Source organism: Rhinatrema bivittatum, chromosome 4 (genome assembly GCF_901001135.1).
Source record: "Rhinatrema bivittatum chromosome 4, aRhiBiv1.1, whole genome shotgun sequence".
Classification (NCBI taxonomy): domain Eukaryota; kingdom Metazoa; phylum Chordata; class Amphibia; order Gymnophiona; family Rhinatrematidae; genus Rhinatrema; species Rhinatrema bivittatum.
The window spans coordinates 486,629,945-486,643,452 of NC_042618.1; the positions used below are offsets into that span (position 1 = coordinate 486,629,945).

The following is a 13,508-nucleotide window of genomic DNA, read 5'->3' on the forward strand; positions in this document are numbered from 1 at the left end:
TCTTTTTCCAAACACAATGCCTTTATGCTCTTTACATTGTTTATAAAGTTGTGTTTCCTCCCTCCCATGTGCAGGCATCTGCTCTTATGCCACAAACAAATATAAAGTGCAACTCCCACTATTTTAATATTTTACATCACTTGATTACTGTCAGCCAGGTTTAGGCAGAGGGAAGAGTAGTTGATAATCCTATTTCTTATACGCCTTCAGCAGCAAGGGCACACATGCTAGGGATTGCATGCAGCTCAGTAGTTTGTGACTCGAAGAAAACATTTTATCTCCTCCTCCTTTTCTTATGACAATGCTCTCAACCCGGTCTTTGGTCTCCCCACAACCAACTTGGTTTTCATGAAATATATAAGCATATATTAGGTCTAAGAACTAGGTTTATGTATTCAAATCTCTCCTATGCATATTCATTATGGATATATATATATATAAATAGTGAAAATCTGACTGGGGGAGCCCTGCGTACCATGGCTGCAGTAACACTGTAGTAAGAAACATAACAGATGATGATTGTAAAAGACCAACCAGTCCATCCAGTTTGCCCAGTTATTCCTGTCCACACTGGCAAGGATATATCCCAGGCATAGAGCATGACCACTTGTAAGATGGGGGGGGTTTTTAGCCCACTTTTCCAAATAACGCTCGTTAGCTTACAGCATGTTTAGTATTCACATACTTACCAGTAAGTCCCTTCTCCAAAAAGCTTACAACCAAAGTAGATATCTAAGGCAACAGGAGATAAAGAAGGCAGTAATCAAGTGCCTGCACTGATGCAAAGTCCATTGGTACATTTTATCTGTGGGTTTTTCACCAATAATCAAAGCAAAAATGTGTACACATTGTTGTCCTGGGAAAAAGTAACCACATAAATTTCTGCCTGCTTTTCTATGATTATGGTTTGTTTTTTTTACAAGAGAAAAAGTATGTCATGCCATCTGCATGCATTTCCATCCCCAATCTAAACTCACCCTCGTAATTTCTTAGTACTGAATGGTCACATTTATTATTGTAGTGGAGTGGAATAGCCGCCTAATGGTTAGATCCAGGGAAACCAGGGTTCAAATCCTTCTGTCACTCCTTGTGTCCCTGGGCAAGTCACTTTACCCTCCAATGCCTCAGGTACAAACTTAGATTGTAAGCCCTTTGGGGATAGGGAAATACCTACAGTACCTGAATGTAATCCGCTTTGAAATACACTTTTAAGTGCCGAAAAGAAGAATATCAAATCTAAATATTTATTAATTAGTTGTATTTATTTATTTAATTATCAGCTAAGTTGCGTACTGTTATGTTTTGCAATGGGCAAGTTTTTAGCTCCGGTTTCCTATGCATTTACTTGTTTCTTACATTGTTCCATGTAACGCTCCTATGCGAAGTTTTTTTTGTTCATTGTAAACCGGTGTGATTTGTAGTTTCTACAGGAATGCCGGTATATAAAAAAAGCAAAAATAAATAATACATAAATAAATATTGTAGCAAGAGTCCAAATCCAAGCAGCAGTCCTTGGTAAAATATATGCACTAAAAGCAAGTTTGCTTACAGTAAAGGGTGTTTTCCATAGACAGCAAGATGAATTAGCCATTACATGTTAGGCGGGAAGAGACTAGTCTCTCCTAAAGGTTTGAGCTGTACTAAGCACATGTGGGAGTTTCCCTGTAGGTGGTGTCTCATGAGCCTTCTCAGTCAGTAATGAAGCTAATTAGTAGTCCACTCTCTGGGGAGGAGGGTGGCCATTCCATGGATAATTCATCTTGCTCTCTATGGAAAGCGGCTTAGAATAAACAAACTTACTTTACTGTCGATAAGCAGGCTGAATTAGTCATTACATGTGGTGAGCCCTAAGGTAAGGGTTGCAAGCAGAGCATTTTCTGAAAAGCAGCGCTGACGCCACCATGGAAAGTAGACTTCTGCGAGGCTACATTCTGCAACACTGCCTGTCCAAACAAGCAGCTCTTGAGAGACTGTGCAGACAGTAGTGGGAGGTGAACATGTGTGTACAGATGACCAGGTGACACATTGTCCTTTTGCACTGAGGATATCCCTCCAAGGCCTACTACCCAGGAGGGAAGGGTTAGGTCAGCCATCACAGTTGGTGCTTCGATTATTAGGAATGTAGATAGCTGGGTGGGGCTGGTGGGTGTGAGGATCGCCTGGTAACTTGCCTACCTGTTGCGAAGGTGGCGGACCTCACGCGTCACCTAGATAAGATTTTAGACAGTGCTGGGGAGGAGCCGACTGTCATGGTACATGTGGGCACCAACGACATAGGAAAATGTGGGAGGGAGGTTCTGGAAGCCAAATTTAGGCTCTTAGGTAGAAAGCTTAAATCCAGAACCTCCAGGGTAGCATTCTCTGAAATGCTCCCTGTTCCACGCGCAGGTCACCAGAGGCAGGCAGAGCTCCGGAGTCTCAATGCGTGGATGAGACGATGGTGCAGGGAAGAAGGATTCAGTTTTGTTAGGAACTGGGGAACCTTTTGGGGAAGGGGGAGTCTCTTCCGAAGGGATGGGCTGCACCTTAACCAGGATGGAACCAGACTGCTGGCGCTAACCTTTAAAAAGGAGATAGAGCAGCTTTTAAACTAGAACAAAGGGGAAAGTTGACAGTCGCTCAGCAGTGCATGGTTCGGAGAGAGGTATCTTCAAAGGATACTAATGACGCATTAGAATTAGGGCATCCCGACAGTGAGGTTCCAATAATAAGAAAAGTAGTCCAAGTGCCTGCAACTAAAAACTCACCTGAACTAAAAAATTCTAACTTATCCCTATCAATTAAAAAGCAGAATGAAAATACAAACAAAAAACAAACTTTGACATGTTTGTATGCTAATGCCAGAAATCTAAGAAGTAAGATGGGAGAATTAGAATGTATAGCAGTGAATGATGACATAGACTTAATTGGCATCTCAGAGACCTGGTGGAAGGAGGACAACCAATGGGATAAAGCTGTACCAGGGTACAAATTATATCGCAATGACAGAGGAGCACCCGGGAGGAGGTGTGGCGCTTTATGTCCGGGATGGCATAGAGTCCAACAGGATAAACATCCTGCATGAGACTAAATACAAAATTGAATCTTTATGGGTAGAAATCCCTTGTGTGTCGGGGAAGACTATAGTGATAGGGGTATACTACCGTCCACCTAGTCAAGATGCTGAGACGGACAGTGAAATGCTAAGAGAAATTAGGGAAGCTAACCAAATTGGTAGTGCGGTAATAATGGGAGACTTCAATTACCCAAAATCAACGCAAAGCAACCCTTGCACATAAGCAAGAACTCAAAGGACCAAGGTGCAGGAACAAATCTTCAGTCCCACCACATTTCAGAAAACATTTTTTTAAGTTTATTGAGTATCAATGATGAAAAGCGGCAACTCCACATATAAAGCAAACACTTATAACTGTCCCCCGACACGGTCCCGTGTTTCGCGGTGGCTGCATCGGGAGGGACCCAAGGTATTCAATAAATTCTGTAAAGAAAGTACAATAAGGTGGAACATCTAACAAAAGAGGCTACATAGCTTAAAGCATACTTCAGGTACATACCATTCAGAACTGTCACGGAGCGCGAACGCCCTCATCAGTGTCAACCATTTAAAGCTGGAATTTGGCGCCAAACCACATTCCATCGCGAGAATCCGGAGTCAATCCAGAGGAACCAGAACAAATCACATCAGGGCACACATCACTCAACAACATACACATCACTCAAACAAGTGCCATTCAATCTCTCTGTTTAGACCTTTAGGATTCACAGTATCTAACATGTATATCCACCTTTGCTCTCTTTTACCCAGTACCTCAGCAAAGTCACCCCCCCGTAATGGAGGGATGACCACTTCAAGTACAGAGAAAAAGAGGTCCAAGATGGAGTGCCCACACTGGGCCTAATGGGCCACTAAAGGTTCATCCAATCTAGAATGACATATGTTGGAACAATGTTCTGTTATCCTTGTTTTTACCATTCTCTTCGTCTTGCCCACATATAGAAGGGGGCATGGGCATTGAATGGCACTTGTTTGAGTGATGTGTATGTTGAGTGATGTGTGCCCTGATGTGATTGGTTCTGGTTCCTCTGGATTGACTCCGGATTCTCGCGATAGAATGTGGTTTGGCGCCAAATTCCCGCTTTAAATGGAGCAACTACAAAAGTAAAACATGTGCAAGAGGCGTGGTCATTGTTAAAAAATACCATTCTAGAAGCACAGTCCACATGTATTCCACACATTAAGAAAGGTGGAAAGGCGGCAAAACGATTACCGGCATGGTTAAAAGGGGAGGTGAAAGAAGCTATTTTAGCCAAAAGATCTTCATTCAAAAATTGGAAGAAGGATCCAACAGAAGAAAATAGGATAATGCATAAACGTTGGCAAGATAAATGTAAGACCTTGATAAGACAGGCTAAGAGAGAATTTGAAAAGAAGTTGGCTGTAGAGGCAAAAACTCACAGTAAAAACTTTTTAAAATATATCTGAAGCAGAAAGCCTGTGAGGGAGTCAGTTGGACCGTTAGATGATCGAGGGGTTAAAGGGGCACTTAGAGAAGATAAGGCCATCGTGGAAAGATTAAATGATTTCTTTGCTTCGGTGTTTACTGAAGAGGATGTTGGGGAGGTACCCGTACTGGAGAAGGTTTTCATGGGTAATGATTCAGATGGACTGAAACAAATCATGGTGAACCTAGAAGATGTGTTAGACCTGATTGACAAACTGAAGAGTAGTAAAATCACCTGGACAGGATGGTATACACCCCAGAGTTCTGAAGGAACTAAAAAATTAAATTTCAGACCTATTAGTAAAAATTTGTAATCTATCATTAAAATCATCCATTGTACCTGAAGACTGGAAGATAGCTAATGTAACCCCAATATTTAAAAAGGGCTCCAGGGGCGATCCGGGAAACTACAGACCGGTTAGCCTGACTTCAGTGCCAGAAAAAATAGTGGAAAGTGTTCTCAACATCAAAATCACAGAACGTATAGAAAGACATGGTTTAATGGAACAAAGTCAGCATGGCTTTATCCAGGGCAAGTCTTGCCTCACAAATCTGCTTCACTTTTTTGAAGGAGTTAAACAACATGTGGATAAAGATGAACCAGTAAATGTAGTATACTTGGATTTTCAGAAGGCGTTTGACAAAGTTCCTCATGAGAGGCTTCTAGGAAAAGTAAAAAGTCATGGGATAGGTGGCGATGTCCTTTCATGGATTGCAAACTGGCTAAAAGAAAGATTAGGATTAAATGGACAATTTTCTCAGTGGAAGGGAGTGGGCAGTGGAGTGCCTCAGGGACCTGTATTGGGACCCTTACTTTTCAATATATTTATAAATGATCTGGAAAGAAATACGACGAGTGAGATAATCAAATTTCTAGATGATACAAAATTGTTCAGAGTAGTTAAATCACAAACAGAATGTGATAAATTGCAGGAAAACCTTGTGAGACTGGAAAATTGGGCATCCAAATGGCAGATGAAATTTAATGTGGATAAGTACAAGGTGATGCATATAGGGAAAAATAACCCATGCTATTACACAATGTTGGGTTTCATATTAGGTGCTACAACCCAAGAAAGAGATCTAGGCGTCATAGTGGATAACACATTGAAATAGTCGGCTCAGTGTGCTGCGGCAGTCAAAAAAGCAAACAATGTTGGGAATTATTAGAAAGGGAATGGTGAATAAAACGGAAAATGTCATAATGCCTCTGTATCGCTCCATGGTGAGACCGCACCTTGAATACTGTGTACAATTCTGGTCGCCGCATCTCAAAAAAGATATAATTGCGATGGAGAAGGTACAGAGAAGGGCTACCAAAATGATAAGGGGAATGGAACAGCTCCCCTATGAGGAAAGACTAAAGAGGTTAGGACTTTTCAGCTTGGAGAAGAGACGACTGAGGGGGGATATGATAGAGGTGTTTAAAATCATGAGAGGTCTAGAACGGGTAGATGTGACTCAGTTATTTACTCTTTCAGATAATAGAAAGACTAGGGGACACTCCATGAAGTTAGCATGGGGCACATTTAAAATTAATCTGAGAAAATTCTCACTCAATGCACAATTAAGCTCCGGAATTTGTTGCCAGGGGATGTGGTTAATGCAGTTAGTGTAGCTGGGTTTAAAAAAGGACTGGATGTGTTCTTGGAGAAGTCCATTACCTGCTATTAATTAAGTTGACTTAGAAAATAGCCACTGCTATTACTAGCATGGGATAGACAGTTTTTGGGTACTTACGGGTACTTACAATCCAGGTTCTTATGGCCTGGATTGGCCACTATTGGAAACAGGATGCTGGGCTTCATGGACCCTTGGTCTGACCCACTATGGCAAGTTCTTATGTTCTTATGCCTTTCTCCTCCACTGTCACTATCAGGCTCCACACTTTCCATTTTGCTGTGTCATATGCATAAATTGATACATCATGCTCCTCCTCTGGCCATATTCAAGTCCACGCTAAAGAATCACCTTTTAGAGGCTGTTTTTTTAAATCCTAAACATTTTTCTACAATAAACACAATTCCCACAGATTTTGCTTTGTCATGCACATTTGTGTTCACTAGATTGTAATCTCCATTGAACGGGGAATGTCTTTTATACATATCAGTACAGTGCTAAGTATGCTTAGTAGCACTTTGTTCAGTTAAAAAAAAAAAAAAAAAAAAAAAAAAAAAAGATTTAAACAATGACATTCTTATTACAATACAAAATACCTAGAGGTGGGTTTCATCTGCACCCCCTCAAGCCTTAAAGAACAATTTTCAACACTCATCCCCCCCGTGTCATTCTTTTCCCACTCCAAAAAAAACCCCCTTCCAAATAGAGCATTAGTCACAATACGTCTTCTCCTCCATAACTCAACTCTTAACAATTCTGACTCACGGAGATAGAGACTGTAAGAATCCCAGATTAACAAAAATACTTTATGCTTCCTTGTCCTTTCCATTACATATGTACTATGTACCAAATTATGAAGCTGTCCAATCCCAGGTGCTTCTCACGACAGCCAATTATGCAAAGTGCATTTCTAAGCCAACAGGACCTTTCTACCCCAAAGTTAAACATATCTAGACAAATTTACACATTTGCAAATCATCAAACAACAAAGGTTGCAATTTGAATGCGATTGTCATCCCATTTACATTAGCAATATACCTTTGTACCTCTCTCCAGAAATAATTGTACACATGTACAATGCCAAAAACTATGATCTAACGTTCTAGTCCTTGACCGCACTTCATACATGTACTAGAATTCTGTTAATGCACATCTAAATGCCTGGACTTGGCAGCCTTAGGCCTGTAAAAAGAATTTGAATTGGGTTTCCCTCAGCGATATATTTGGAGTGATCGTGAAATCCCTTGAGAGACATGCAGAAATATAGTGATCGGAGAGATCCACTCCCAATTCAGCACTATCGTTGGGTAGCCCACCGGACCCTGTTTTTCCTGCAGTATTTTATACAAAAAGATATAGAACACTGGTCGGGATCCTCTCTCTCTCTATAGATAGATAGATAGATATAGATATCTATATCTATCTATATATATAGCTAGCACCTACCTCTGGAACTCCCTCCCCCCTTCCCTCCGAATAGAACTATCACTCAACAAATTCAAAAAAGGAGTCAAAACATGGCTCTTCAAGCAGGCATACCCCGACTCGACCAATACGTAGACTTCTCCTAAATGGACCTTTCTAAGAATCTCCACTACCTGCCCTCCCCCCCCCTCCTCCCCCCCTACCGTGCCCCTCCCCCCCCCTTGCTCTTCTCCTTTTCCATCTGTGCCCCTACCTTCCCCCCCTGGAATTTGCTGCACTTCATAACTCCTGTACCACTTTCTCATTGTTAAAAATAAAGTTTTCTTAGTTTTGTACAAAGTTTCTCTTTCTTTCTACCTTTTTCCTCCATAGCTATTTAGTTCTTTTATGTTATTATATATAATCTCAGAATGTTTTTACGATGCTTATATCTTACACCATTTGCGTTTAACTATGACATGTTATTCTGTTCATTGTATTTTCCTCCTTTCAGTTCAATGTAAGCCGGTATGATGTGCCTCACGAATGTCGGCAAAGAAAAGTCTATAAATAAATATTTATTTATTTAACATTTTTTTTATACCGATATTCTTGTAACAAGTTACAAATCACTTCAGTTTACATTGAAACGAAAAACATAGCATAAAGGAGTCTGCAATTATGCATTACATTAAACAAGGAATAACAAACTTGGAAAAAGCTGAAAAAATAAATAAATATCAAATAAATCCAGCAACATTTTCCTATTCTCTCCTTGTAGTCCTATAAGATCTAATGTCTGCAGATAATGTTTCAGTTTCAGGCAGACAAAACTTTGTATTTGTGAAATATTATATCTTTGACAGAGATCATGAAAAGTTCTTATACCCTCCTTTCTTCAGTGAGAACATGGGAAAACAAGTCTACTCCCCTTTCATACCAATCCCAAAACGTCAGCCTAGACCCAGCGGTAAAGTTCACAATACCAACAACTGGCAAAAAAAATGCAATAGTCTATAATCTAAATTTAGTTTTTTACAAAACCACTTTCAAACTTGCCTTGAGTGTGGATTTGGTGAAGTAACAAATCTAAAACCCAAATATAGAAATCAGATATACCGTATTTTTCGCTCCATAAGACGCACTTTTTTTTCTCCAAAAGTGGGGGGGAAATGTCTATGCGTCTTATGGAGCGAATATAAAAAATAAATAAATAAATAAAATTAAACTACAAACCCCCACCTACCTAACCCCCCCCCAAGAATTGCCAAAAGCCCCTGGTGGTCCAGCGGTGGCCCCGGGAGCAATCTCCTGCTCTTGGGCCATCGGCTAACAGTAATCAAAATGGCGCCATGGCCTTTGCCCTTACTATGTGACAGGGGCTACCAGTGTCATTGGTCGGCCCCTGTCACATGGTAGGAGCAATGGACGGTCCACGTGCTTACCATGTGACAGGGGCCGACCAATGGTACCGGTAGCCCCTGTCACATAGTAAGGGCAAAGGCCACCGGCACCATTTTGATTACTGGCAGCCGATGGCCCAAGAGCAGGAGATCGCTCCAGGGACCCCTACTGGACCACCAGGGACTTTTGGCAAGTCTTGGGGGGGGGGGGGGTCAGGAGGGTGGGGGTTTGGGGTTTTGTTTTGTTTTTTCAATGAACGAGAACAATAAAAGTTTTCTGATCCAGGGAGTGGACCGAAATGGCCCTCCCCAGACCCAAAAATGAAACAGGGACAAAAACAAATTATATGCACACCCCCTAATTTGCTCCATAAGACACACAGACGCCCGGGAACAGAGCCAGTTTAGCACACCATTTTTTTAAAAAAATTTCCCCCTCTGAATCCTAGGTGCGTCTTATGATGAGGTACGTCTTATGGAGCGAAAAATACGGTAATCATCCTGGGGTGTCCTTCCTGTTCTATGGACATCAATACCAGTACTTCAGTAGAAATAAGTAGTAGGACTAATATCCATCTGCTATTACAAAGCCATCATGCATGGCCTCTCTTGTTATTCCTTTCTAGCCATCTCTCATCAGAAAACCATCTACTCCTTCCCATCTGGCTCTCCTTAGGATGTCATTGCAAACAGCTTTTCTTGATGCATTTACCAATCTGGTTTTGCTGGTCTCTCTTCTTATGCATGCTCATTGGCCTCTCATCCAACAGGCATCATATCATGCATGGCCTCTATCCTGAGACCTTTCCATTTACCTCTCATCAGGGAGCTATCAGGTATATTGTCTCTCCTTAATCTTTCTCAAACAGCTCAAAGAAATTTCCTACAAGTTTTCACTATAATATGATACTCCTTTGCTTAGAACTTCAAATATAAATAAGTAGCCACTACCAAGGATGGAATAGCCCTAATGATGTTTCAGCATTTGCACAATGTACCATGGAAAGAACGGATAAAAGGAAGCTCATCAAGATGTTACCTACATTAGGCAAAAATTAAGCTAGCAGAAAGGCTAAAGATAAAAATGAATATGTAGTAAAGTTCAGAAAAGGAAAGAGTTTCAACTGGCAGAAAATTTAAAGTAGGTAAGGTACATAAAGCCCATTATAAAGATTCAACTCAGAGCAGTTGAAGGCGTATACTGAAGTTTCATGGCCAAAGAAAGAAAAAAAATATATATATATATAGAAACATAGAAATGACGGCAGAAGAAGACCAAACGGCCCATCCAGTCTGCCCAGCAAGCTTCACACATTTTTTTTCTCATACTTATCTGTTTAAGAACATAAGAAAATGCCATACTGGGTCAGACCAAGGGTCCATCAAGCCCAGCATCCTGTTTCCAACAGTGGCCAATCCAGGCCATAAGAACCTGGCAAGTACCCAAAAACTAAGTCTATTCATGTAACCATTGCTAATGGCAGTGGCTATTCTCTAAGTGAACTTAATAGCAGGTAATGGACTTCTCCTCCAAGAACTTTCCAATCCTTTTTTAAACACAGCTATACTAACTGCACTAACCACATCCTCTGGCAACAAATTCCAGAGTTTAATTGTGCGTTGAGTAAAAAAGAACTTTCTCCGATTAGTTTTAAATGTGCCCATGCTAACTTCATGGAGTGCCCCCTAGTCTTTCTATTATCCGAAAGAGTAAATAACCGATTCACATCTACCCGTTCTAGACCTCTCATGATTTTAAACACCTCTATCATATCCACCCTCAGTCGTCTCTTCTCCAAGCTGAAAAGTCCTAACCTCTTTAGTCTTTCCTCATAGGGGAGTTGTTCCATTCCCCTTATCATTTTGGTAGCCCTTCTCTGTACCTTCTCCATCGCAATTATATCTTTTTTGAGATGCGGCGACCAGAATTGTACACAGTATTCAAGGTGCGGTCTCACCATGGAGCGATACAAAGGCATTATGACATTTTCCGTTTTATTCATCATTCCTTTTCTAATAATTCCCAACATTCTGTTTGCTTTTATGACTGCCGCAGCACACTGCACCGACGATTTCAATGTGTTATCCACTATGACACCTAGATCTCTTTCTTGGGTTGTAGCACCTAATATGGAACCCAACATTGTGTAATTATAGCATGGGCAATTTTCCCTATATGCATCACCTTGCACTTATCCACATTAAATTCTTCATCTGCCATTTGGATGCCCAATTTTCCAGTCTCACAAGGTCTTCCTGCAATTTATCACAATCTGCTTGTGATTTAACTACTCTGAACAATTTGTGTCATCTGCAAATTTGATTATCTCACTCGTCGTATTTCTTTCCAGATCATTTATAAATATATTGAACAGTAAGGGTCCCAATACAGATCCTTGAGGCACTCCACTGTCCACTCCCTTCCACTGAGAAAATTGCCCATTTAATCCTACTCTCTGTTTCCTGTCTTTTAGCCAGTTTGCAATCCACGAAAGGACATCGCCACCTATCCCATGACTTTTTACTTTTCCTAGAAGCCTCTCATGAGGAACTTTGTCAAAACGCCTTCTGAAAATCCAAGTATACTATTATCTACCGGTTCACCTTTATCCACATGTTTATTAACTCCTTCAAAAAAGTGAAGCAGATTTGTGAGGCAAGACTTAGCTCTTTGGTTCTATTTCCCTTCCACCCCCGCCATTAATGTAGATAGCAGTGATGGAGCTGCATCCAAGTGAAATATCAAGCTTGATTAGTTAGGGGTAGTTACCGCCGCAACAAGCAAGCTACACCCATGCTTATTTGTTTTACCCAGACTATGTTATTCAGCCCTTATTGGTTGTTTTTCTTCTCCCCTGCCGTTGAAGCAGGGAGCTATGCTGGATATGCGTGAAGTATCAGTTTTTCTTCTCTCCTGCCGTTGAAGCAGAGAGCTATGCTGGATATGCGTGAAGTATCAGTTTTTCTTCTCCCCTGCCGTTGAAGCAGCGAGCTATGCTGGATATGCGTGAAGTATCAGTTTTTCTTCTCTCCTGCCGTTGAAACAGAGAGCTATGCTGGATATGCATTGAAAGTGAAGTATCAGGCTTATTTGGTTTGGGGTAGTAACCGCCATAACAAGCCAGCTACTCCCCGCTTTGTGAGTGCAAATCCTTTTTTCCACATTTCCTCTTGCTGTTGAAGCTTAGAGCGATGTTGGATTCACAGTAACCGTGTGTATGTTTATTGAATAAGGGTATTATCTCCAGGCAGTAGCCGTCATTCTGGCGAGCCACCCACTCTTCATTGACGGCCTCTTGACTTTATGGATCCACAGTGTTTATCCCACGCCCCTTTGAAGTCCTTCACAGTTCTGGTTTTCACTACTTCCTCTGGAAGGGCATTCCAGGCATCTACCACCCTCTCCGTGAAGAAATACTTCCTGACATTGGTTCTGAATCTTCCTCCCTGGAGCTTCAAATCGTGACCCCTGGTTCTGCTGATTTTTTTCCTACGGAAAAGGTTGGTCGTTGTCTTTGGATCATTAAAACCTTTCAAGTATCTGAAAGTCTGTATCATATCACCCCTGTTCCTCCTTTCCTCCAGGGTGTACATATTTAGATTCTTCAATCTCTCCTCATAAGTCATGTGATGAAGACCTTCCACCTTTTTGGTCGCCCTTCTCTGGACCGCCTCCATCTTGTCTCTGTTTCTTCGGAGATACGGTCTCCAGAACCATATATATATATATATATATATATATATATATATATATATATATATATATATATATAGCTCAAGCACATGGGCCAGATGGCTATTCTCTGTTGGACAGCCAAATATCTATCTATGCTATCAATTCATACTATCTGCAAGCAAGCAAAAACCCACCTGTTCTGCAATTTTCTGCTTTGTCAGACTGAGAGTTACCTATCTGCACTCTGCTACTCACCTGTCCTGCTAATTCCAAGCGTTTGTTTCCATAGTAATCTCTATCATCAACTTTGTTCTCTCCTTGTGCCAGAATCACTCTACGCACCATCACAGCTGTATAAATGCACTTGGCACGGAAATGGAATTCTTTCACCTGGAAAACAGACGTTTAAATTTTATCACTACATCACAAGAGAAATCCCACAAGATTAGATAGTGCTGAAGTAGAACAGAATAATTATAAATAATGAGTCAATGTATTTATAGCTAAGCTTAATTAGTAATATCCTTGCCAAGCAATTCAGGTGAATCCATGTATGTATTAACATTATTCAGCGAACACTTCAGCTAATAGAAACATAGAAATGATGGCAGAAGACGACCAAACGGCCCATCCAGTCTGCCCAGCAAGCTTTCACACTTTTTTTCTCTCATACTTATCTGTTACTCTTGGCCCTTAGTAACCTTTTGGTTCTATTTCCCTTCCACCCCCACCATTAATGTAGAGAGCAGTGCTGGAACTGCATCTAAGTGAAGTATCTAGCTTAATTGGTTAGGGGTAGTAACTGCCTCAATAAGCAAGCTACTCCCATGCTTATTTGTTTACCCAACATGTACAATTCAGTCCTTGTTGGTTGTTGTCTGAATATAAATCCACTTTTCTTCA

The 13,508-nt window shown here is 41.0% G+C and overlaps 1 protein-coding gene across 3 annotated transcripts in view; it reads right to left on the reverse strand.

Annotated features, from left to right (window-relative positions):
• Positions 1-13,508, reverse strand: part of POLR3B (RNA polymerase III subunit B) — a 527,519-nt gene that overhangs the window by 305,535 nt on the left and 208,476 nt on the right. For all 3 annotated transcript variants that reach the window (XR_003856035.1, XM_029597388.1, XM_029597387.1), the window contains one exon: positions 12,861-12,995. Coding sequence is in view for 2 of the 3 variants with exons in the window: in XM_029597388.1 (XP_029453248.1) it covers positions 12,861-12,995 (135 nt within the window). In the remaining variant the exon portion in view is untranslated. The remainder of the gene's footprint in view (positions 1-12,860; positions 12,996-13,508) is intronic.